The sequence below is a fragment of the Aphelocoma coerulescens genome, chromosome 1A (genome assembly GCF_041296385.1).
Source record: "Aphelocoma coerulescens isolate FSJ_1873_10779 chromosome 1A, UR_Acoe_1.0, whole genome shotgun sequence".
Classification (NCBI taxonomy): Eukaryota; Metazoa; Chordata; class Aves; order Passeriformes; family Corvidae; genus Aphelocoma; species Aphelocoma coerulescens.
In genome coordinates this window covers 64,502,666-64,527,789 of record NC_091014.1, presented here as the reverse complement: position 1 = coordinate 64,527,789, position 25,124 = coordinate 64,502,666, and the positions used below count along the sequence as shown (strand labels likewise).

Sequence of the window (25,124 nt, the reverse complement as noted above, 5' to 3'; positions counted from 1 at the left end):
TGTTTGTACCACTGGTTCTCGTGGGTTTTGTCCCAGAAGTTGTGTTGAGTGAGGTGAGATGCACTCTTATCATGGTGCATTTGCTCTCTTGACTTGTCCCAAGGACTTCCATAGTTTATGAAACTGCCCAGTAATTTCCAGTTAGCTGTGAGGAATGTTTGCAGATTCATCTCTTCTGCCTTAGGGCGTTGACATTTTACAGGCAAGACTAAGCAATAAAATTGGCCATTATAAATAATGTTTTATAAACACACAGATGCAATTTTTAAGTAGCAGGAGGTCAAACAAGACATAACAAAGTATCCCACAGTAAGAAACTAAGTCAGCTGCTTTCTCCAGTAGGTCAATTGACCAGAGTGGATCAATGAACTGTTCCTATTGACACAAAGTGAAGCACCTCAGCTATGATATCTTATGACCTGACATTGTCTTTCCCTATCTGCCGGGCGTATTAAAAAATCAAAATTATTTCCTTATCCTTTTGTTGTTTACCACTTAAAAACTAATGATGCAATGTGCATTTGTGTATTTTTGGTGCTTCTGGAAACAAAACTGAGGTTATTCTGACCTAGAATTTTGGAGGAGGGGCAAATCAAGGGATAAATAATAGTTCTCTTTGGCCACATACGGAAATTGTGAAAAGAATTCAAGACTATTGCCAACATCTTCAAACAATATAAACAAGAAAACAATTCACCTCCTTCCATCATGATCAAGTAAATCACATTATGGATACTTCAGTGCCACAGAAAACAAATCTGAGATAATTTTGTTGCGTGAGAGAGGAAGTGGCATTTGATAGGAGGCTTTCTAATGACTTTAGGAAACCAAATACCTGTCCCACTTTTGATGCAGGTGACCATGCTGAGGTGTGCTGACACATTTGGTACGAGCAAACCCTGGTTGTGGCTGAGAGGAAAATCTGTAGAGCTGCCTTTGAGACTGGGACAGTTCCATAAGCACAAGTCACCTGAAAATATCAGCAGGGCTGCCTGCATGAAAAGTTCATTTTTTGCTACTTGCTTTCCTTGCAAGCTGATGGCTGTGGGGAAACTGGTTGCAAGTGTCAGGTTGGCCTGTGACAAGCAATTGCCTCCTGGATAATTTTGGCAGAACAGCCTGACCTTCAAGAAGCCATGACTAAGGGTGGCCTTTTATCTTCTTGTCACCCATTGCAGCACACCATCCATGGCTGAGTCACATAATGGGGTGGTAAAACGAAGTCCAGAGATTTGCTCCTGGAAATTGCTCCCATGTCACAACCCCCCCCAGCACTTAGGAAATCTCCAAGAGAACTTGCTTAGAGGTGGTGCTCATATCAGTACTAATATGGAGTAATTTAAAAGATGATTTAATGGTAAAAGTATGTCCAGGACTGAGATTAGGTTTGGACACAGCTCTAGGAACTGACCAAACTCCAGGGTGAGGGAGTGAAAAAGCTTGTTCTCTCCCTGCCAGGAATTTGTCCAGAACTGCAGGAAGTGAAAAGAGGGAGCCAAACACATGATGGGTTTTGCAGTGAGACTTGTGGGGATGGTGTAAGGTGGAGAGTCTGAGAGCACCAACTAGAGGGAAAGAGACAGAAGGGAGGAAAATGAGATGATCTCCATTCAGAGGCTGACAAAGGTTTGGAGAAGTACATGTTGTCCATGGGCAGCCAGAGCAACTGTGATTTTGGCCAACCAATGCTTGCTGAAACCCAATTTAAGCAAAAGCCTGAAAGAGAGAGTTTGATCCTTTAAAGCAAAGGTATCTTAGTGGCAGCTAGTGACCTTGCATATTTATCCCAATGTGGCTTTTATTTAAAATGTTCTTCCATAAAGTCAGAAGAAACAGCATTTTTGTTGTAGTGTGTTTGATTCCTAAACTGACTTTCTTTTCAAAGCAGGTATGTGGAAATAATGACTGTTGTCATCAACATGAAGGAAGTAGCCACAAGAAAAATGCTTCAGCTCCCAGCTGGATGAGTGGGGGGAGGCAGAAGGCGGCCAACTCAACCAGGGGTGAGTAGAGTTGCTACAAAACAGTTTTCAAAATGAACAAGCAAAACAAAGAAAAAAATGTTAGAGTTTAAAAAAACCCACAATTCAGAATACAAGAATTTCTTTATTTTGTTGAAAATCTTTTTAGTCTTCTTTCTGTGAGGAAGACCCATGCCAGACCACAAATGGAAAGCATCTGGGTTCAGGCATTGCAACTTGATCACAGCCACACACATCTAATTCTGGTGACCTCCATGTTTGCATCTTAGGTTTGCTTTCATTTGGAAACTGTTTACAGTGCTCCTTCCAGGGAAAGTAAAGGTTTAAGTGTACACCCAGACATAATTTTTTAATGTCTTTGAAGATTCTGTTGCATGCACTACCCTTTCTAAAGGCCCAGAATCTGGGTGAAACCTTCATATGTAAATACACAGACCCTCAAACTCCAGTTGTTGCAAGTTCTTCTTCCAACTTCTTGATTTCCTGACTTTTCCCTGGGAGCTGCTTGTTTGATTTTACTTAATATCAGTTGCATGATTCATTGTAATTCAGAATATTTTATCTATGGCTGTACTACAAAATATCATTAAATATTCAGATGTTGGGAAAGCATTGTGACATGTTAAAGATCATCCCAAAATCCTATTTTTCTTCTTAGGTTCTCTTGCAAAAGGTATAGGGATTGTGGGGTTTGTCCATGAAACTGGTGATATATACAATTTACTATTATTGCCATAATAATTAAATGTGCAATATGTATTGATGTTGCAATGCTTACTGTTCTCCAAACTGCTTTATACATTTTTATAAATATATAAATGAATATGTGTGAGTATATGAACGTATATATGTAGATAATATGAATATATAGACCTATATACACATGAATATATAGAAGAAGAATGAGAATAATCAGCCTGTGCACATCAGGTGGAAATAAAGAAGAAAAAAGGAACTGGGGGATTAATGCTTGTGCCTTCCTGCTCACTTTGCCCAGGTACAGACTTACACATCAGTGCTACAGCTTTGCCTTATATAAAATCATAGTAAAAACACTTCTCTGCTAGGGGTAGTGTGAGTCAGCAGTGTTTGTAAAAACCTTCTCTATCTGAGAGGCACTTTAGAAGTGCAATGAATTGGTGTTTTTCTCAGTGACTAGATTAAATGCTTTTAGATTAAGAATCCTACAGTTCCTGAGGAAGTTGCTGAATTAAAATGACCTCAAGAAAACCATGGCCAAGTAATTTGCTTTCTAGTCTCTAGGTTTGTTACCTGATAGTCAGGGTTTAGTGGAAGGATTGCAATCCAAAGACAACTATATGACATTTTACAGCTTTATGGGGAGGAAGCCCTTGGCACTGTGGGCTTGATGCTGGTCCACACTGTGGATATTTCAGAGCTCAAAAACAAACTCATCCTGTGATCTGTAATGTTATCAGCAGTAACTAACTCTGTACACAGTTCTCTCAGAACAAATGAAAACAAGGATGTTTTGTTTTCAGCAAAAGAGGTTTAAAAGAATACTTCCGATTATAGGGTGTTAAAAAATTCAGCTTGACACTGACGTAGCTGTCCTGTAGCAACTCATTAAATTCTGGTGTCACAGCTGTGCTGCAGAGCCCTAAAAATACATCTGCTTCTCAGCCAAGTCAGGCTTTTAATTCAGATATTCCTTAAAAATCCTTTCACTTGATTTGCTCTCAAAAGCCAGACTGTCAAGAGCACTGCCTCCAGTCCCAAGACAAGCTCTCACAAGGGCTGGCCACTTGCCCTCTTTGCCATGAAGAGTGGTCCAAAGTAACTGGGATGGATCTGGAAGTTCTTGCACAAGGTCAGAAATAGCAGAGCAGCTGATTTTGCTGCAGCTGAAGGGGCTGTGGGATATGCTGCTGAAAGTGAGGTGTGTACAGTCCCCACAAGGACGCAGAACTCAAGTGGGCTTTGCTCTTGTGCCCAAGCAAATCCACTTGCTAATTGCCTCATAGGACAAAGATACTTTTTTACATTTTACTGCTGGTGATGGTTTTAGATAGTTGTTAATGATTTTCCCAAACTCAGTGTGCATTTGGAGTGCTGTAACAATGATGAATATTAAGACAACATTTGTGTGTAAAGTCGTTTGGCTCACTATGGCCTTATGTTCTTATAGAAACAATCAGAATGTTTGTGTAGTCCTGTCCTAAAACCACGTAGTAGACAGGAGATTCTGAGAGACACCAGCAACTCAGAAGCACAAAAGTTTTGATCCCATATAAAGGTAGTTTCAGTGTGGGAAACTGGAAGAGGTAAAATTCAATCACCAAATGCATACTATAGGGATAGTCTTATTCCCAGTTAGAACTCCCTTTTCCTGGCTTAATCTGTTTCACTTTTAATATTATATAAACTAAACCAGAAAAATACCCAAACAAGCAAACCCCCCCTCAACTCTTATTTTGAATGGAATATCTATAGGGGCAGCTCAATCCCTGTGACCTCAGTGGAAAAATTATACAAGCAAGCTTTCTCATACAGATCACCTTCACTAAGTATAGAAAACATGTTCTTTCCTGTATAATAATGGTAGAGGGACACCTGTGAGTGTGCACTGAGCTCAGATAACTTAATAAGGGCTTCCTGAGTGATTTATGTTGCTCTTGAATTGAGTTTTTTCACAGCATTTAATGTAAGGAAAATCTGATTGCAATAATCAAGAGGCTTTACCCTTGAAGTTAATTGGCCTAAGAGTGGCTTTATTTCTAGGTGGGAGATGGATCTTTTCCATAATAAATAGACATTGGGAAGGCTGAGAATATTTGAAAAGTGAAATTTGATTCCATGACAGGACCAGATTAGAAGTGTTGCTGTCCATCCCAGTGCAAGGCTCTGTTTTGTGGGTGAGGGGAAGCAGGATAGAGAGGACAGGGCTGGCTGCCTCCCAAACTCTTCTGCGTGACTTCATGGGAACTGCAGGACAGGAAAAGGGATAGACTTATCTGTGCTTTCTCATGAGGAGTCCTAGCATTTAAAATACGAAGGTTTAAAAATTCAAAACGCAGATTTCAAATCAGCAAGTTCCTGTGGTCAGTGAGCCATATTCCTTCCATTCAGTTTGGTTCTCCTGCTGTGGCTGTTGTTGTGTTCCAAGGTATTTTTTTTTTTAACAATGAATTTGAAGCAGTACAAACAAGCTGTGTGCAGGCACACAGTCAGTTGTCAGAATAGCAGGTGCAGAATTCATGTTGATATCCTCCTCACTGCGTTTCAGGTCATTGGGAACAGGTCAGGAACAAGTGACCCTCTGGATTACTGTTAGATGGGAGATGAAACAGGCAGCCTCTCCTGGTACCCTTTTGTTCTCTCATCCTCTTCCACTTCACCTTGAGTCGCTTTACAGTCAGGCCCAGTGCTGAGCCTGAAGGGCTCCAGTGGTAGGGATGCTAAAGACAAGGATTTCATTCCAAAGGCTCTCTCACCTGGTCTCAGCAGCATGGGTTGTTATGTCCCAGCTGCTGTCACAACCAGATTGCAACTGTGTGGGATGTGTTTGTAGGTGTCAGCTGAGTCGCTGGTAGAGAAGCCACCCCTTTGTGTGTTGCTGGTAGAAATCCCAACAGAGAAGGCAGAGACTGCACAGGCAGAGAGGAGAAGCAAAGCTGTGGGATAGTTTTAAGACAAAATAGATGAGTAGCATAAAACCACAGTTTCTACTGCTTACCTTGTGTTGTGGATTTATGAATTTATGATGTTTACTCTCCAAAGCTAGCTGTATGGCTTCTTTTACAAGCTAAGCCAGTGCTGAGCACCCAAAAGATATCCAGACATTTCTAGAGATCTGTGAAGACAGGCTGGGTATAACTATTCCATTCAGTTCTTCACACCCACCTGAGGCTGCTTTGGACCCTGTAGGACAAAACAGAGTATTTCAAAAGTCAATCTGCACCTTATCTCTGATCCCTGTAATCCCTAGAATTTACAGTTTTCCTGATATGGAAGCCGTCTAATCCAAATTTACCCCGTTTAAGTAATATGGGGTAAGACCACTCCATATTCTGTCTTACTTTTTAATCACAGAATCATGGAATGGTTTGGGATGGAAGGGACCTTAAAAACCATTCAGTCCCAACCCCCTGCCATGGGCAGGAACACCTTCCACTATCCCAGCTTGCTCCAAGCCCTGTCCAACCTGGCCTTGGACACTGCCAGGGATGGGGCAGCCACAGCTTCTCTGGATAATCTGTGCCAGGGCCTCCCCACCCTCACAGGGAACAATTTCTACCTCATATCCCATCTAAACCCACTCTCTGTCAGTATGAAGCCATTCCCCCTTGTCCTGTCACTCCAGGCCCTTGTCAAGAGTCTCTCTCCATCTTTCCTGTGGGCTCCCTTCAGGCACTGCAAGGCCACAATGAGGTCACCCCAAAGCCTTCTCTTCTCCAGGCTGAACAATCCCAATTCTCCCAGGCTTTCCTCACAGCAGAGCTGCTCCAGCCCTCTGCTCACCTTGGTGGCCTCCTCTGGACTCACTCCAACAGCTCCCTGTCCTTCCTCACATGCAGCCACCATGTTCACGCACAGGTTTGGTCCCTCAGCCCTTCATTTTTGCAGGAATATCTGGTACAAGTGCCAAACAACTGAAGGACGTCCATGACTCCATTCTGGAATGATTGTACAATCACGAGGCAACACAGAGTTGTTGGAGAGTGCCCTGTTTTCCTTCAGTGTGCCTCTTCCCTGTTGAACAAAACACTTGGTGAATCACAATTTTGCTGCCTGCTCCACCCAGGAGACACTGTAACACAGAGTGAACTCCCTCATGGGCTTGAGATGAATGTTAAAAATTTATTGTCCAGTCTGTAGGCTGACATTATTGTGGGTAATCCAGGGAGTTGGGACGTGTCCGTGTGTCACTGCATGTCTTTTTTGGATACAGCTCTGAAGGCAGACTGGAATCACATGCTATTTTTATCACAGTTATTAGAAAGACAGGGGATGTAATAGAGCTTAGGAAGACAACAGAGGCTCCTGTGAATTTCAGGGCATTGTAGAAGCCTGGTTTGCAACCTTGCTGAGAGAAAACGCATTCCCAAAACCTCAGGAGAGGTCTCTGCTTTTGACAGGTTCCCTTTTCTTCCCCACAGTGCTGAGAGAAACTTTCACAACAAAACTTAAAGCCAAAAGAAATCAGTCACTGGGTACATCTTTGCAGTTTCAAAGATCAAGTCATCCTGCTGAAATGATGCTTTGTGACTTCACCTGTTCAGCTCAGGGCCCATTTTTAATTTTCAGTGGCAGTTTCAAGTGGGATGTAACTAATGAAGGACATAAGAATTCCATTCTAAATTTTATTGCCAAAATATCCTGATGCATTCCACCAGGCAAGTCCAGGCCTTCCCAGTGTTACAATGGAAGGTTACTTAGGACAGTGAGTGCATAAAACTTCTTGTAAAAGAGATTTAAATGAAAATATATTCTCTGAGTTCAGTAGGGGTAAATTACACTTCACTTCTCTCTTAAATGAAAAACGACAGTGTACAGAAAAAGCAACAGCAAGAGGTTGTTCATGTTGCAAAACTCTGTGAGCAAAACCTGACAAATGCCAGAATTAGGATGTCCTGTGCAACCTGAGGAATTAGAGCTCTGCCCTCCACCCTGTCTCATTCAGCTCTCTATATGTGTGGGTTATGCCTGGACCAAGCTTTGCTGGCAAGCTCCAGTATCCTCCAAGTGTTTTCCAGTACTTTTAACCAGGGAGTTCCTACCTCTGCTAGCTGCCTCTTGTGCTAGATTCCTCAGCTAGCTTCCCTTTCTTGTTTCTTACCAAATCTTTATCCAGTTACTTGATCCTTCCATCCTCCTGTGGGAAATTACTGACTCCTTCCAAAGTGTGTGGATCTTGGTCTCTTCCAGCTCTGTGTTGTCATCTTTGCCTTCAAAATATTTTGATTTACATCACATTTCTCACCAGAATTGTATTTGGAAATGGTTTATGGAGAGGTGTGTAAGGCTGGTACCTGTGTGCATATTGGAAATCCTGTAGATGGAAGCTTCATTGCAACCACTGTGAGGTCACTGTGCTAGCTAATGATAGAGGAATCCCCTGAAATCATTGATCCACTCTATATTTATGGTGATTTAGTGAATTAATGGCCAAAAACTTTGTTAGTTTATTTTTTGTAGTCCCTTGAAGGGAATCAACATGAGTCAGACAAAAGGAAGTTGGTTAGTTTTTATTTTTTATGCCTCTTTTGACTTTCAAAATGTGGGATTTGGGTCCATCTGCTCTTTGGCTGTGTCCTTTTCTGTCTTACTTGGGCATACGTTTGCAATAGGATGATATTGGTGCCTTCTTCCATCATAAAGCAATTTTATTTTTGGTGTCCCTTCATCCTGAAGAAACTGAACTGCAGCCTGTGGAACAGCTGGCAGGTAAACACACCACATAAATGGCTTTGCTTCTTTCGCTGACATTGGGGTTTAAGGGTGCTGTGTTGTCCTTGCCTTCCTTTCTGCTGTTGTAGTATGTGCTGAGTACAAGCATATCAGATGGCTGCAGGGTAGAAACTAGACAGAAAGGAGGTTTTTTCCATTTCTCTGATTATGAATTACACTTTGGAAAGGTAGGCTCAGTCTGTCTTGGCTTTGGAAACAGTTCTTTCAGAGTTGTACAAGATTGGCACATTTGAAATGACGTATGGGGCAGGAGGTGGTCTGTGAGCCCACAGCCTTGCACCCCTGCCCTGGTGATGGTGGGGAGGTGATTGTACTGGCTAATGGTGATTAAAGAGATAACGAGCAGCTCTTTCCTCAGTCTGTGGAATCACAAGAACAACAGTGAGAGGTGCTGGCTGCAAACCAGAGCCAGCCTGGCAAGACACAAGGCAGGAGATGTAAAGGCCGTGGCACGTTCTCTACACACACAAGAACAGAGCCTGAGAGCTGGGCTTGGAAAGAATTGATTTAGTTCCTCTTATTGACAACACTTAATTTTGTGCTTTAATTTCTTGTGTTCTTTAATTTCTCTCACTTATGGGTTTTTTGTTTTATTGTCTTACAATCTCTAGACAAAGTTCATCTGGCAGCGAGAAAAATCTTGATCTTTCTCAGCTCTGCTGCAGACCCAGTGATTTCCCTCTGGAAAGGTAGTCACTGCTGCGGTCACATGTCCTGTCATTCCATTGCTTTCACAACACCCTGCTACACAAGATTTAATGACCCTCTATGAAGTGTTAGTACAAATCACAGAATCACAGAATTGTTTGGGTTGGAAGGAACCTCTGGAGATCACCCAGTCCAAAGCCCCTGCCCAGGCAGGGTCACCTGGAGCAGGTGACACAGGAGCGTGTTCAGGTGGGTTTGGAATGTCCCCAGAGAGGGAGACTCCAGGCCCTCCCTGGGCAGCTGTTCCAGGGCTCTGCCACCCTCTGTGCAAGAAGTTCTTCCTCATGTTGAGGTGGAACTTCTCTTATTTTTGTTTATGGCCATATACAAAATACATAAGCATAAACCTGCAATTCAAAATAAATGATGCTGCTATATCAACTGTTTTAATCATGGGGGGTTGCCTTTCTTGTTTGCAAAATTAGTTAAACTTCAGGATGTGCAAAACCTGTGGTTCCTCAGAGTTTCCAGACTGATCTTCCTCGAGACTCTGCTTTTATCCACAAATCAAAGGGAAGCCTGAGAAGTGGCAGGATGAGTTTCCTCTGAAAACTGATGATGGCACTTGAGTCTCTCTGCCCTTTCATTTGTAAGTGCCTCTGCAGAGAAGTGTCCAGAGACATAACAAATAATACCAGCTGTGTAGTAATTCTGCAGAGGATAAACAATGTCTCAGTGAGGGTGGGGTGAAGGGCAATTAATTCACAGAGGTCACCAAATAAGCAGGTTACATCACATTTCCATAGTACTGGGTGAGTTGTTTGTTTTGGGTGAATTATCCAGTAAACTTTGGCCCTGGCTTATTTCCCTACAGGCCCAAATTTCCATAAATATGTCAGTCGCACAGATGAGTTTGCAATGTTTTTTATCAGGAGAATATTACAAATGCACTCAGTACAAATCCTCTGGTATGATTCACAGATAGTCTGTGGGCTTGCCCCTGTTATTCTTTATCTTAGAGGATAGAGAAAGAAGGGATCCAGATTGTTCCTATGAGTTTTGAGCTGTGATTGAACCTTTAATAAAAACTGGTGAGCAGTGATGAAGCTTTGGGGAGCCTAGGCAATATTTCAGTCTGTAGGCCAGCCAGTCAAACTTGGGATAACTTAGACAGATGTCCTGACCCTTACTTGTCCCAGTCCCCCATAAATCATGACTGGGCCCTTTCCAGTCCCCCAGGCAGTGCTGAATTGAGGTGTTATGGGGGGTGGAAGAGGCAACATAGAGTGCTGAGGACTGGCCAGTTGTAGAGGTGGCAAGGTGAGTATGATCTGAGTTCTGGTCTGGAGAGTTGTGGGGATCATGAGAAGGTGCCTTCATCTCATCCTTCCACTCCTCACTTCTGTGGGCATTAATGTTTGTAAATCCTGCCCTGCACTGGCCGTGTGAAGGTGCTGTGTACTGATCTCATCAGTACATACGAGTACCTCGAAGGTGGGTGTCAGAGGATGGTGCCAGGCTCTTTCCAGTGGTGCCCTGACACAGGACAAGGAGCAATGGCCATAAACTAAGTACAAGAAGTTCCACCTCAACATGAGGAAGAATTTCTGTACATTGAGGATGGCAGAGCCCTGGAACAGCTGCCCAGGGAGGGCCTGGAGTCTCCCTCTCTGGAGGCATTTCAAACCCTCCTGGACACACTCCTGTGCCACCTGCTCCAGCTGACCCTGCCTGGGAAGGGGGTTGGACAGGAGCATCTCCAGAAGTCCCTCCCAATCCAAGCCATTCTGTGATTCTGTGATGCAGTTGCCAATGTAGGGTAAAGAAAAGCCCAGAGCAAAGGCACCAACAGTGCAGCAGCAATAGTGTAGCTTCATTTTCATTCAGTCCAATTCGGATTTTTCATACCTGAAGCCAGCTCCAGCTGATCAGGCAGCAGCAGATACAGCACATCCCGTGCCACAACCTCACAAACCAACCCTTTCCTAATCCATCCTGTGACTGGGTGGTGCTCCATCAGGCACTACAGAAGGAACCCCTCCCATATGGAGTGTGCCATCACCTTAACCTGACCTCATGTCTCCTGATCCTCATTTTGTGCTTTTCCTGCAAAGCCTGGGTAAAAAACAGGATTATGTATCTATTGAACATATTCCCTCTAAGGAAAATATCTTGATCTCAGGCATTATTGCTGAAACTTTGGAGGATAATTGGGTAAATCTTGGCTGTGGATGGCTAAACATTTGAAAGCAGCTAAGAAAATCTGCTACTTTCTATTCTTTCTCTTCCATAGACCCAAGCCATTGCCAGGGTGACCATCCAGGTAGACAACACAATGTCTTCCCTTGCCATGTGATGTTTTCCAGTCCCTCCTCATGGGCAGGATATTTCAGGCAGTGGCTGTGTGGCTCTAAAGCAGCTCTGAGTGCTACAAAGCAGCAGTTTATGCACAAACAGTGTAAATTCAAACCCAGTGTAAGGAGATCTTGTCCTCTTGCAGTGTCCTGCTGGCTTCAGAGGACAGATGCTGTTTTACCTTGCTTGAGGAGTAGGCATGGAGACCAGCAGAGCAGATTTTGAAGATTTGTAATTTATAGCCTAAGAAAATCAAATAGTGATTGCATAGGAACCACCAAATTCTTTTTTTAAAATCTTGTAATAGAACAAAAATACATATTTATTGTTATAAAAATAAACATATTCTTTGAAGTTATATGTTTATTTGGTAGGAGAGAGAGTGAGAGTAATTCTAAATGAATATTGTATTAGATTTTTGTTCTTTTGTAGACACCATCTTTTCAGCTATGGAGTGCACCTCATTTCCCAATTACTGCTTTCTCTTTCCTCTGGTGGTTTGTTTTTAAAAAGGGAAAGGACATCTGAATGGTCTCCCAACATTTCTTTTTTCTGCTTTAATAGATATTATTTACCTTTGCTGCCTCTATTCTTTCATTTAAGGTGTGCATGGAATAATCTGTTACTTCTTGCACTTGAGAAATATCTACACAAAACAGAATTAGGTGCTAATCCAGGCTTTACTTAAACCAGGGTGAGATTTCAGTAGACTGTGCATCAGGTCCTAAACATTCCTTGCACAAAGATTCTCCACAGCTGGGAAACCACTTAATGAAAGGTGTGCCTCTGAGATTTTAAAGTCTTCCTTTTCCTTTCCTCATGTCCATGGTGGGGGACATAGGGCTCAAGGTGGAGAGTCAAGGAGGGCAGGGTGCCAGAGATTGGCGAGAGTAAAGATAGGCAAAGGTGTCAAGGGACAGTGGGGAACCCTGAGGTCAAGGCAGGTGAGGGGAACAGGTAAGCCCAGGCAGGAGAGATGTGGGTAAAGCAGGGCAAGAATGGTGGAGGGTGAGCTCAGCCTCCCAGAGAAATTATTTATCTGTTCATTTGCCTCAGTTTACTCATTTGAATCCAGGGCATAATGCCTTTATGAAGTTTAAATGATGCTTGTTTTTAAAGCACCTGAATAAAAGAGGATTAAGTAATACAAAAAACAAATTGTTTGGAAAGAAAAATACAGTCCCCCAGCATTTTCATAAGTCTGAGGAGTAACAAAAAATGATTTGCTAAACACAAGCTTAATGCCAACCTTGAAAATGTCCTTTTGTTCTTTGTTTGGGATCTCATAACAAACACGCCAGGTTCATAATTTCAAAGAAATTATGTAATGAATGAGGATCTTACCCCTACTCTAATCATGCTTCATGGTACATAAATCAAGCAGATTGCCTATTAGGCTCGTGTCTCCACAGAAGAGCAGATGCAGTCTCACTCTAAATGTCTTGTCAGACACATCCTTTTGGGCCAGAACGTTGTGTCCTCAGTCAGAGTCTGAGCCTATAAAAACCCCACTGCCAGTGGGGAAGTGCAGCAGCGAGAACCATCCAGTCATGTTCGTCCTGTAAATCCAGGGATTACTGCAGGAACCTGCAGACATGGAGTGAATTGATTCAGCAGCAGGACACCGTGCTGCAGAGAAGCCTGAGAGCACAAGAGGGGTGATTGCTTCAGCCCTCACCTGCTGCACCACAACATTTCCCTAAACAAGTGCAGTGTGGTTTGCTTTGGTCGAAGCACAGGGAATTGACTTTGTCTCCATGATTTCACTGCTTTGGTCATACCCATACCCTTTGGCACTGCTGCAGGTTCCACCCAAAGGAAATGCCAAACTGGATACACCACAGAACATTCCTGCAAATGCTTATTCCCAAATTTACAGCAGTGCTGTCAAGGGCAAACCCTCTTGTTTGAACTCACCTTGGGCAGCTCCCTCCTGCCCCTCCCAAGTGGTGGCTTTGGACTCCAGGTCAGCTAGAATCAAAACAACACATGCTTTGGTGGCAGTCACAGGCCAGCCCTTCCAGCTGTAGATTTAAATGCGCTTGTGGCTGATGGTGAGTGAAGGGGTTGCTCAGCCTGTTGTGTCACTTTGATAACTACAGATGAAGCACGTGATAAAGGTACCACCCTGTGAGATGAGTTGGCAGGTGGAGGTGAGGGCCAGGAAACATCTTTACAGTTGGCCCGATTTAGATGGCACAGGACTAAGAAGATCTGGAGGTCAAAACACCCAGTGCTTGTCATAGGCTTCTCTGGCTTACAGTGAAAGTGATCTTTCATTCCTCCACTCCCTCTCACCAGCGTAACAGCCTCCCCTTGTCTAGTTTTTCAGTTTTGATGCCTCTTTAGGACATTGGATGTGCTCAGGGGGCTGGAAAAGAAGCTCTCAAATCATTACTTCAGTGTGTATGGGCAGAATCTCCTAGCACTTGGAAGCCCTTATAAAGTAATATTGCCCATCAGCAGGGCTGCAGTATTTTCGAAAGACAGCTGGTTCTGCTCTCTGGGATAGTGGAGAATGAACCAGTAGACTATTTGAGGTTATAGACATGCAGTAGGTTGTAGTGGGAAGCACTTTAGAAAGATACCTGAGTGGTGCAGCAGGGAGTCTGCCCAGATTGTCCAGAATTATAGAACCATTTAGGTTGGAAAAGACCGTCAAAATCATCAAGTTCAGCCTGTGACTGATCCCCACCTTGTCACCCAGCCCAGAGCACTGAGTGCCAGGTCCAGGCCTTTCTTGAATATCTCCAGAGATTGTGATTCCACCACCTCCCTGGGCATCCCCCTCCAATGCTTAACCACCCTTTCCATGAAGTAATTCTTCCTGAGAGTGATGCTGCACTTCCTTAGAGTGCATGAGCTCTGCCAGTCTCAGGAGGGCTTTTCCCTGAGTATTCCAGCACTGCATCCTGCCCTCTTCCACAGGGTACCTAAGGCAGAGCCACCAACACTAACATTGAGTGCTGCCAGCTCAGGTTTTTGGAGACAAAATTGCTCAGTCTCAGCTCTTCTGAGACTGCTGTTTCTTCCAGAGAAACCAGTGCAGCCTCATTCATGAAGGCTGTGCTCTGCAATGTCCCAGAAACTGCTTGGATTTAGGGGATCCATGGCACAACCTGTGCCGTGAGAGTCTGCCCACAGAAAAGGGAGAGGTGGTTATCAGGCTGTCTCTGCTGGCAGGAGGGACAGAGTCTCATTGCAAGGATGGGGCTACATTGCCATTTCTTAACTAGTTCTGTTCTGTGGGAGAACAGGGGAACTTCAGTTTCAAGCGCTGTTTTTCCAGCATGTTTTAATAGTGCTGCGATTGCTCCTAAATGATGGAGGAATGGGCTGAGGTACAGTGAAATATGATTTGTTCCAGGCAGCTGTGGCATCGCTATCTGGATTCATTTTCATGTCATCCAACTGCACTGTTTCAATAAGTTAGAGCCTTTTTATGGCTGAATTGAGCACTGTGGTGCATAGTCCAACTAGAGATAACTCCACATATATCTCCTGCCAAGCAGGTAGCAAGCAAAGGCTATGAGTATCTACACCCAGCTTGAGTATCTTTGTGTCCCCACTGTAATCTGTGAGCAAAATAGCATGATTTATTTTATCCCAATGATTTGGAGTATATTTGGCTCTTCTGAGTGTCCTCTGGGATTTTGCATCCATAGACACACATGGACATCCTTCCCCACACTGAGATGCTCCCTCTTTCCATGGGGTTGTGCAAAGACGTATGTAGCACATCATTCTTCCCAATCCAAGGATCTGCTGCTAGAAAGAAATCCTTGGCTAGAAGAAAGCCTGTATATGATGGTTTTTCAAAGTAGCAAAGTTCAGGTTTCAATTAGATAAATAAATCAGAGGCTAGATTCTTATTTGACCCTCCTCTGTTTGGAAATTTAATTAAAAAGAAGCGGGAGACTCTCTGTGCAGTGATTTCCTCTTTTTCTCCTAGAATTTAGCAGTCTGCTTAAGCATCTGGAAGAAATGGGTGGACATTGTCTCTAATCTGGTCCAAATTTCAAAGCTGCTTTAATTTCAGAGAAAAATCATCTACCTTCAGTCCTGCTGCATCTCATTATAAGTATTATTAAATACTGGGTTGCTACGATGGGCACCTATCTTCTACTAACTCATTGCTCTGTATTTTTGTGTAATTATTGCTGAATCAACAATGTCTGTCCATTTTTGCTCCAAAAGAAACAATTCCCCAGTTATGGAGAAGCTAAGGAGCTAAGGATTCCTTCCCATCTCTGTACCACCAGTGGGACTGAACTCTGTTGGGAAGGGAGGAAAGTGGGATGGACATCCCTTCTGCCTTTCTTTCAGGAACAGAAGGTTGCAGCTGCATACCCTGTTAATCTCATCATTTTTTGGAAGTTCAGCATTCATTTGGTGAACAAAAGCAGGATGAAACTTTCAGTTGGTATAAACCAGCACACACCTCTGTTGTCAGAAATGAGCCCTGCCAGATCACTCCATCCAAAGAATTGACCCAAAGTCATGGGAATTTGCTACTGGAATATATGTTGAATATTTTTTGGCTGTAGCTGTTCTCTTGAAAACTCACTTTAAACTTGGTGATATTCCAGAGGCATTTGCAAAGACTGTTTTTTAAATTAGTCTGAGATCAGGTAGACAGAAAAAAAGATCACTGGAGATGGCTGGAACTTAAGCAAGGAAAGGCCTTATTTAGAGAAAAGGAAAACACTGCTCCACTTCCTTTTACTTGCCAGAAAGAGAGGGCAGGAGGCTGTGAAATGAATTATTGGATCCAAGGTGTTTTGTTCCATTTCTGTGGGGTTTTAGTCATTGGCACTACTCCTTTTATGAAGCAACACAAGGTTTTAAGGCAGCTCATGCAGCCCCTCCAGGGCAGAGGGAGGCAGAGGGAGTCTGTAGACCTGGAGCCAGAAATCCAGCCTCACCCACAAGCTGAGAGCTATGTGCAGATGGGCTCCTGCCAAGAAGGGTGTAGCAGCCTTGGAAAGCTTCTAAAATCTGGCTCAAGACACATGGTGTGTGTGTGTTGATTCCCTAACTCAGCAGCGATCAGTTCTCGGGCTGTTCCTTTTCCATCCCCTGTGTGCAGAGGTGATGCCTCTTCTGGCTGCACCATCCATGGAGCACAGAGCCTTCTGCCTGGGATGTGCTCAGTTATAAAAGCTGTGTGCACTGACTTCACTCCCCACACCTGTTTGGGATGCTCAACTCAAAGTTAACAAACATTTTTGGAAAAACATCTTTTTTTCATAAGGCAGCAAATCAGAGGGGAGCCAAAAGCTCACAGGACTGATGTATTGACTCAAGATCCTGAAGGGGCACCAAGAAGTTATATAAATGCAACATATTAAGGACTTTATCTTGTATACAAAGACTATTTTTGTTTACTATAGTAGGTACCAAGTCAGAGGAATAACACAGAGATGCAGGAGGTAGACCCAGAGCTTTTACTGTTTTTGCAAGGAGGGAGTGAGAGCACAGCACCAACATCTGGCTTCCTTTACTGAGGTTTAAGATTGCCACCTAGTTTTCCTGAGAAGGCCCTAAGCTTGATCAGTCCTACTTTTAAACTGGCATTTCTAGAATAAATGACATTTTATTATCAGGATCATTACCATTCTCTCTGATTGTGTGACAAATTGTTGGGTTTACTCCGTCAAGATTTAACAATAAATTGTTTGGATTGAAACATAATGATATGTGATTTAGAGTAAGACTTCCTTCATTTCACATCAAGCATGAAAAAAACAGTTTTAGTCTCAGTCTGGGCTCTATTGGGAGCCAGTGAAGAGAGAGGTGCTTCTAGAAGATGATTCATCTTGCCCAAAAACAGGTGCTTAGGGCTGCCTGGATGATTTTCCCAGGAGTTACCTTTCTCCATATAGCCAGGGAAAATCTGTATGACCAGCTTGGATGGGATGTCTGCCTTTTATCTGGTTACATATTTGTGGGAAAGGTGTGCTGAAAGGTATTTGGTTACAGTCCTTTGGGGCTTCTCTATTTCAGTCGAGGCTTTGGACTCACCTAGAGATCGAATAAGGTCACAGCAAAGTGGACAGAAGTCGATAATAAAGATAATTTCATTCCCAAGGTAAAAAAACTCCCATGAAAGACCTGGCCTTGCAATGAAGTGTGCACTGAGTGATATGTGTGTGCATGAAAGGGAGCAGAAATGCCCTAATGCAGACAGAAATCCCTGTCTCCTCTTGAGATGCTGAATGTTTTGTGGGAGCTGAGCTATTACACAGCGGGACTCTGGATCTTGTGGGAGCCTCTGAAACGTGGTTTCCCCCTGGAGCTTCTGAGATGACAAATTATAACTGTAAATTGTTATCTTCCACATCCAATTTATTAGACCGACTTGTTGACATCTGGAGGTTCATTAAAATATTCTAATTTCTCCCTTTTTATCAGTAATTAAAACTAAAGTGGAACAACCCGCCTTCTAAATGTGCTGCTTGGTAATTACCCCTGTAAGGATCCCTTTGCTGTCATTAACAGATAGATGGTCCTTTGCTAGGCCTGCAGAGTGATTAAGCTGATCCATCCATTAGGCTGAGGTTTACATCTTTCTGATTCATCCCCGTTTCTGTCCTTTTAATGTGGCCATAAGCCAGGCCACCAGGACCACGTGGCCATTTCCCTCGGGTGACCCCCCCCAATCCCTCTGTCGACACCAGGAGCAAGAAAGGGGCAAATGACAGAGAAATTGATAATGGGGAAATCAATCATGCATGTTGGAATGAAAATTAAGCATTGGCATCCTTCTTGAACGAGGGAGCTTTTCTGGCTTGGTGGAGTTTCACGGCAGCTCTGGGAGCTGCCTGCCTGGGGACACTCGGCTGCAGTGGCTGCTGCTGGTGGGAGTCGCTGTGCAGCAGATCCTCCCAGAATCTCACCGGCACAGCTCACGGGATCTGCTGCCTCTGCTGCATTTTCCAGAGGAGGGGAAGAACCTGTACATTTTTCATTTTGATCATTAGCCACATCAGACTTCCTCCCCCTCAGAATCCCAATTCCATCAGGATTTATACCAGGTGATTTTATCCCAGGCTAATTGCTCCACCTTTAGAGATGCCTTCGTTGTTCCAGAGCCAAAGCATCAGCACAGAGGGTTGTTCAGGGCAGTGTCCCATGCAGGAGAGCTCTGTGTCACATGGGGCTGTACTGATCACAGATAACCCGAGCTGAAACCAGCCTGGATGAACATCAGGTGTCCTTTTGCTGCCCTCTTTCTTCTGTTTGCAAACTTCTCTCCTTCATGTGTTAGTTTAGTCACTTCCACTTTCACCTGAGGGACTCAACACTTAATGAATTGATTTACTTAAAACCAGATTATTTCAGAAAGATTCACTGTTGTCAAAGCCTCTTGAACCTACAACCCTACTAAACACCAGAGAACAGCAGTTTGGGGTTTGGGTATTTTTTTTGCAGACAGCTTTTAAAGGTGGTTTCATGAATGTACAGAAATGATCTGTTCAGAATATCAGTCCCAGCAGATTTCTTCCTACAATAGATCTCCTGCTTTAACAGCTAAAAATAATTGTGTTTTCTCTCGTTGTACACAATGGAATTTATTTTCCATCAAAATCTAGTTATTCTTCCAAGATACATACTTGAGATTGCTATTTTAATAAAGAAAAAAAATAAATGAACAGTTTGGATGGCTGCATTGTGCTGAAATACAGAGATCAAAAGTATCAGCAGGCTGTCTTTATGTTCCAAAATATTGTCATTTTAAGATCTAATGCAATTTGGCATTAGGAGCATAAGGAGAATAGACAATATTAACATGAGATGAGAATCATCGGAGACAACTTTTCATGCAGAACTCCTTATTCAAAATACTTTTCCTTTAATCTCACAGCACCAGTATCTGAGACTTATTTATCAGGTTCCTTGTAAGCACCTTAAGCAAAAGTTAAATTACTGCTCAGTCTTAGAAATTAGATAAGACAGAAAAAAATAATGTCTGAGAAAAATTAGACATTTTCACTTCGGCAAAGGATTAGAAGCAGGTGTCTTAATGATCCACATTGTCAGATGTATTCTTTGCTGGTTTTATGAATGGTCTGGAAAATTGAGTGAGCGGCGATGTCAGAAATTTTGGAGATTACACAAAGGGCTTGAAGGTCACGAGGACTAGGGATGGCTGTGAAAACTTTTAGAAGACTCTAGGAAAGCAAGATGAGAGAGAACTATGAGAGCAAGCAGAAACTTCTGTTTGGAATGAATACAAAATAATCAGATTTTAGGGGAGGGGGGGGGGAGAAACAACACCAAAAGGCAGCTATTCATAAAAGCTGAAAACCACTCAGGAAAAAGAAAAAAGAGTGGGTCATCATTGGTGACAGTGAAAATCCTTGCTTCAAATGCAGAGGCATCCAAGAACTGAGTTGTGTGAGTACTGCACGGCCCAGGCTATTTGCAAAACAGGCTCTGCAAATATTACAACACTCCTGATAAACCCAGCTCATTGGCATATCTGAAATACTGTATTAATTCTTGGTTATCTTTTTAATTGAAAGTATTTGGCAGAAATAGAAAGGTCTAGAAATGGAACGTTGAAATTACCAGATAACAGTGTTCATGGGAAGGGAAGCTCAAAAGATGGGAGCTGTCATTTGGAGATGAATAAAAGGAAAAACACTGGAGAGAAGGTAACTCTTAGTTAGGCTTATTCTTTCTTCTCAAGAAGAATAAAAGGAATTTAATTAAACTGAGCATTTAGAACAGATCAAAGAGGACTCTCCTCCACAGTGTACAGTTAATGATGATATCTTCTCATACAAGGTATAATTTTGCCCACGAGTCACCCTGTGGTTGCTCCATCCACTCCCACTTCTGCCCCTGTTTCCTCTTCTCCAGGAACTTTTGGTGCTGCCCACTCTCCATGGCTGGCAACTTACACAGATCTGCTCCTAAATTCCACAGCAGCTCCCCATGCCACAGCCTGGGAAATCTTTGAATTATGCTGTGGGTTCATTTATAGCTAAAAATACCTGCACCCAGCAGGGAATTGTCACAGGCCAGCTGCAGAGCACCTCCCAACATGTCCTTCTTAAATCACTCTGGCTATCTGATCCTGAACATAATCAGCTAGAGAGCCCAAGTTATTGAAATAATACTGATTTTAACCTCCTGTGTCTGGATTTGAAACTTCAAGGCTGTGATTAATTAAGCCTCTCTACTACCCATGTCCTAGGTATTATTAGACTGATGCCTCATGTAACTTTTTGAAGGTCACAGTGCAAAGAGCTGCCGGGGATAAATCTCGGAGTCTCTCTTGAAAACCACACTGCTCCTTTAGCCACTAGCCCACATCCTTCCACAGCAAAGTCTCTTCCCTACTCTTCTATGAATTTCCAGGCAGAGCACTGCAATTGCTGCAAGCATAAAAAAAAATCTTCTTATAATTTCACATCACATTTGGCATTCCAGTGACTCTTGGCCAAGACATTTTGACAAATGTGCCAATTCAACCATGTCTTACACCTCTTCTTCTGACTAAATGGACAATTCCAGCTGGGTTGAACGAAGTATTGGAGGGACACCTGGGACTCAGAGTGATTTAACATTGTTTTCAACCTCACAAGGCCTTATGGAAACTGAATTAGAAGGAGAACACAGCATTTTTGTTTTAAGCAGGATCTCTGTATGGTTTAGCAGAGCAGTGCTAAGGTGCAGAAGCCCATGGGAAGCAGTGGAAAGTCATGTTGACCTTGACCACTCTGAAGTTTGGATCTTCACTTTGTGAGTGCTTTAGCAGTAATTGCATCACTGAATTGTCTCCTTCGTGGTTTGGGAATTACATTTTTTGCTTCCTTGGTGCTTCTTTATGCAGCCATCTAAAATTCCCATTATAGAATCACAGAATTGTTTGGGTTGGAACAGACCATAAAGATTATCTCATTTCCACCCCCTGCCATGGGCAGGGACACCTCCCACTATCCCAGGTTGCTCAGAGCCCCATCCAACCTGGCCTGGAACACTGCCAGGGATGGGGCAGCCACAGCTTCTCTGGGCAGCCTGTGCCAGGGCCTCAGCACCCTCATGGGGAAGGATTTTTTTTCTTGTGTCTCCTGTTTTCAGCTGCTCGCATGCTACCAGGAGCAGAGTTAAAGACTGCAAGGTAATGAAAGTTCTTGAGTGCAGTGCCTAAATTTGGCACACACTTTTTTTTTTTTTTTTTTTTTCAACTGCAGAGAGGAAAATGTAAAGTCTTGAACTTCAGAATGTTACCTGGATGTAATTTTTTTTAAACAGTTTAGGTCCCTTCCGTGTGGAAAGGGACCAGTGATCTGCAATGCCTTGGTATTCTGCCCAGAGAAGCTGTGGCTGCCCCATCCCTGGCAGTGCCCAAGGCCAGGCTGGATGGGGCTCTGAGCAAGCTGGGATAGTGGAAGGTGTCCCTGCCTCTGGCAGGGGGGTTCGAACTGGATGAGCTTTAAGGTCTTTTTCAATCCAAACCATTTTATGATTTAGGTGATCACCTTGAGTAAACACTGATTTTTCTAAAAGTGAATGAATGTTTGTACTCAGTGAAAACCAGGTGCTGTTGCAATAATACTGTCTTCATTCTCCAAGGTCAGTTGTACACTTGGAAAATCTCAATTTCTCTTTTTGCTTCTTATCTTTTGCTCTGATGAAATTCCAGAAAAGAGGGCAGGAACAATATGAGTCAGAGAACAGGGAAAGACAGAGATGTTTATACTACCAGGGTCCTCACCTGACTTTTTTTCAATACAATTGAAATTGAGTGATCAATTTACAGCTGGGAGACTTAAATACAGAATCCTGTGCAGTCCAATGCCAAGAAAATGAAAGCAAATAGAAATAACACCATGATCTTCTCTGACACCAGTCAGCCTCCCATAGAGGTCTCAGGAAAAGGACCCAGACACAGAGTGGACATTTGCTGGACACTTGGTGCCAGGGCCAAGGCAGCAGGAGTGGCACAAGAGATATTTCTGTTGTTGCTCGACCTGCCAAATACTGAGTAAATAATCAGAGGCATTTGTGAGCAGTTATATTAGTAAGAGGAAAAAGAAAAAGCTAAACTAAATTAGCAGGGATAATGTTAAAAATTATTGATTGTATGCACTGCCAGTACTTCCGAGAGATCTTGGGGGTTTTTTTTCTTGCAGCATAATTTTGGTGAATTTTGTAGGGTCTCACCCTGTCTGTCACTGCTCTCTGGAACTGCTGTGTCACTCCATCTTACATCTCCATACTGCAAATACATCACTTGCTTTAGCTTCCAGCACTACTTCCATGATCAGGAAGAGATTATCTGGGCTTGAGTTTTTGCCTTTTTAAAAAAATTTTAAATCCTTTGCAAAATATGAATTTCCTCAAGAAATGAAGAAATTTGGCTCTGTGGTGACACCAGAGGCTGTCAAACTTCTCAGCAAAGACTGGTGAGTGTATTTTAATAATAAAGTTTATTTTAATGGCTCTCATCACTAGCATTGCTCAGTAATTCCGCGTTTGTATTGATGCACACTGAGGTGTGTATAAATTATAAATTTTCTATGTATACAAGCCTGTATGCAATGTTTAAGATAAAAAAAAAAAATTACTACATTGCTAGGTCAGTGATTTTACCTCGAGAGCTCTTCAGAAGCAACATCCATTTTGCCTGAGGAAGGAAAGGATATTGAAAAGATTTTGCAGGGTGCTCTCCCTCCCTCGGTTTTCTTTCTTCTTTACCTTTATGAGCCACTGGCAAGTCACCTGCCGGAGTGGGAGCTGCTGGAATATTCCTAGGGGTCAGCAGATCTGGTCAGATGGGGTGACCTCGAGGCCAGCAGGCAGTAATGATCAGATCAGCTGAGTCAGAAAGGCCAACCACAGCTCTATTTATACCATGGCTCCCCTTCAGAGGAGCTCACCTAATCAGATCTGTCCCCAGGAATATGTTTATCCTGTCTAGAGCCTGCCTTTCAAAGCAATTTTTTTTAGATCCCAGCTCCCTGTAAACCCAGGAGTGCTGAAATCCCCAAGGCCCTTTTGATTTCCCTCGTTATGAGTGTTATGAAATTTTAGCCCAGACTCTGAATGCCTAGTTTTAATCCAGGTATGGAAAGCTGTGCTTCTGCCTCAATCCTGCTGTCAGCAAGAAAACCTTGCTCCAGTTCTTTCTGCAGGCTTTTTTTTTTCCACAGACTTCAATAAATTAGTCCCTAAGCTTCGAGCATCTTCCCTGGATAGAGAATTGCTGCCCTGCAGGAGGCCACAAAGAGGTGTGATTTCTGCCACCAGGAGAAATGCCACCAGGGGCAATGCCTGTACTTCCCTTTAGTGCTGAAGGATGAAGGCAGCATTCCTGGGCTTGCAGTCTGCATCCCCAGAGGTGTGTTGTTGACCTCACTGATTTTTACATTCCACTGAACAACCCAGATGGCAGCAACAAAGCCAAAGCAGCTCAAAGCTTTCAATGACCCCGAAATGTGAGGAGAAAGTTTGCTGAAGTCATATATGAGGAGACAAAACAATTCCCATTTCCTGCCTCTGAGGTGCAGCTTTCTCCCAGGCTGATTACATTTGAATCTTTCCCCAAAATTAACCCGTTCTGGTCTGATGCTCTAAGGTGTTATGTGCAGAAATATCCATGAATATGTGTTTCTGGAGTTTTTCCTCCAAAATCTGTGTTTGTGCGTCACACCAGCACATCAGGTGAGCTCTCTTCTCCTTCCCTGCCCATCCTAGTTCTGCAGGTGATGCTTTTTACAGGGAATATCACTGTGCAGCAGTGTTGGGCCAAGAAACTCAACTTCCCTTTGCTGTTTATTTGCCAAAAACAAAGTCAACCTTTTTGTTTGCATTTTGAGAAGTGCCTTTAAATCCTAACACATAAGGAAGACAAAAGACCTGGGAAGGGTGCAGTTTTACCCCAAAACTTACGGAGATACTCAAAGCACAGCTTTGGAAGCAACTTTAATTCATAAGCCAAAAATCTCTGTTGCACTTCAGTAGCACAGAGGGAGCTGCACAATTGCTATAAACCAGGGAGGAAAAGTGCATCTCTCATCAGTAAAGCTGTTGGCTGTGCTTTGCTTTGCACTGCATTTGTATCCCTGCATTTGTCAGCTTTTCTTGCCTTTTGTTTTGCCAGGCTGTTACTGCGGCAGAGAAGTCAATAAACACAAGTTTCAAGTACTTTTCAGTTTGTGGTTATGATATAATGTTGCCATTAAATCCTTTTTTTTCCATATGCTGCCTCATCCAGAGAGATCTTTTAGCTTCTGTTAAACTCAATTTTTACAATGAGCCAAGTGCTTGCTAAAAGGAGCAAGGACCACGAGGCCCAGTTCCCAGAGGTGGTGGTGGTACCTGAAGGGAATGGACAGCAGGTGGAAGATGGTTAAATCCTTAAGACAGCCCGGATGCCATTTTACACCCCCACCCTCATTCTTTGTCCAAAAGATGATGGGTAAGTAGTAATCTGTGACAACTCTGGCTGGAAATTATTCTGCAGGCTAGACTGAAAACATGTTTCTGTGTTATTCCTGTGTCAGTCACCCCCTCCTTTTCTGATATGCACAGTATCAACACAAGGAGGGCAAAAGGAATTGTTTAGGGTGGGATGAGGCGTAACCAGGGGCAATGGGAGGAAACGGAGCAGAGCAGTGTCTAGGCTGACTATCAAGAAAAACATCCCAACACTGAAGTCCGAAAGGGCTGTTAAATATCTCCCAAAGGAAG

The 25,124-nt window shown here is 43.2% G+C and overlaps 1 protein-coding gene across 1 annotated transcript in view; it reads left to right on the top strand.

Annotated features, from left to right (window-relative positions):
- LOC138104476 (uncharacterized) overlaps positions 1-3,018 on the top strand; it is a 30,367-nt gene extending 27,349 nt beyond the window's left edge. The window contains exon 6 of the mRNA XM_069003776.1: positions 1,889-3,018. Within this exon, the coding sequence (XP_068859877.1) occupies positions 1,889-2,011 (123 nt within the window). The 3' untranslated portion in view covers positions 2,012-3,018. The remainder of the gene's footprint in view (positions 1-1,888) is intronic.
- The last annotated feature ends 22,106 nt before the right edge of the window (positions 3,019-25,124 follow it).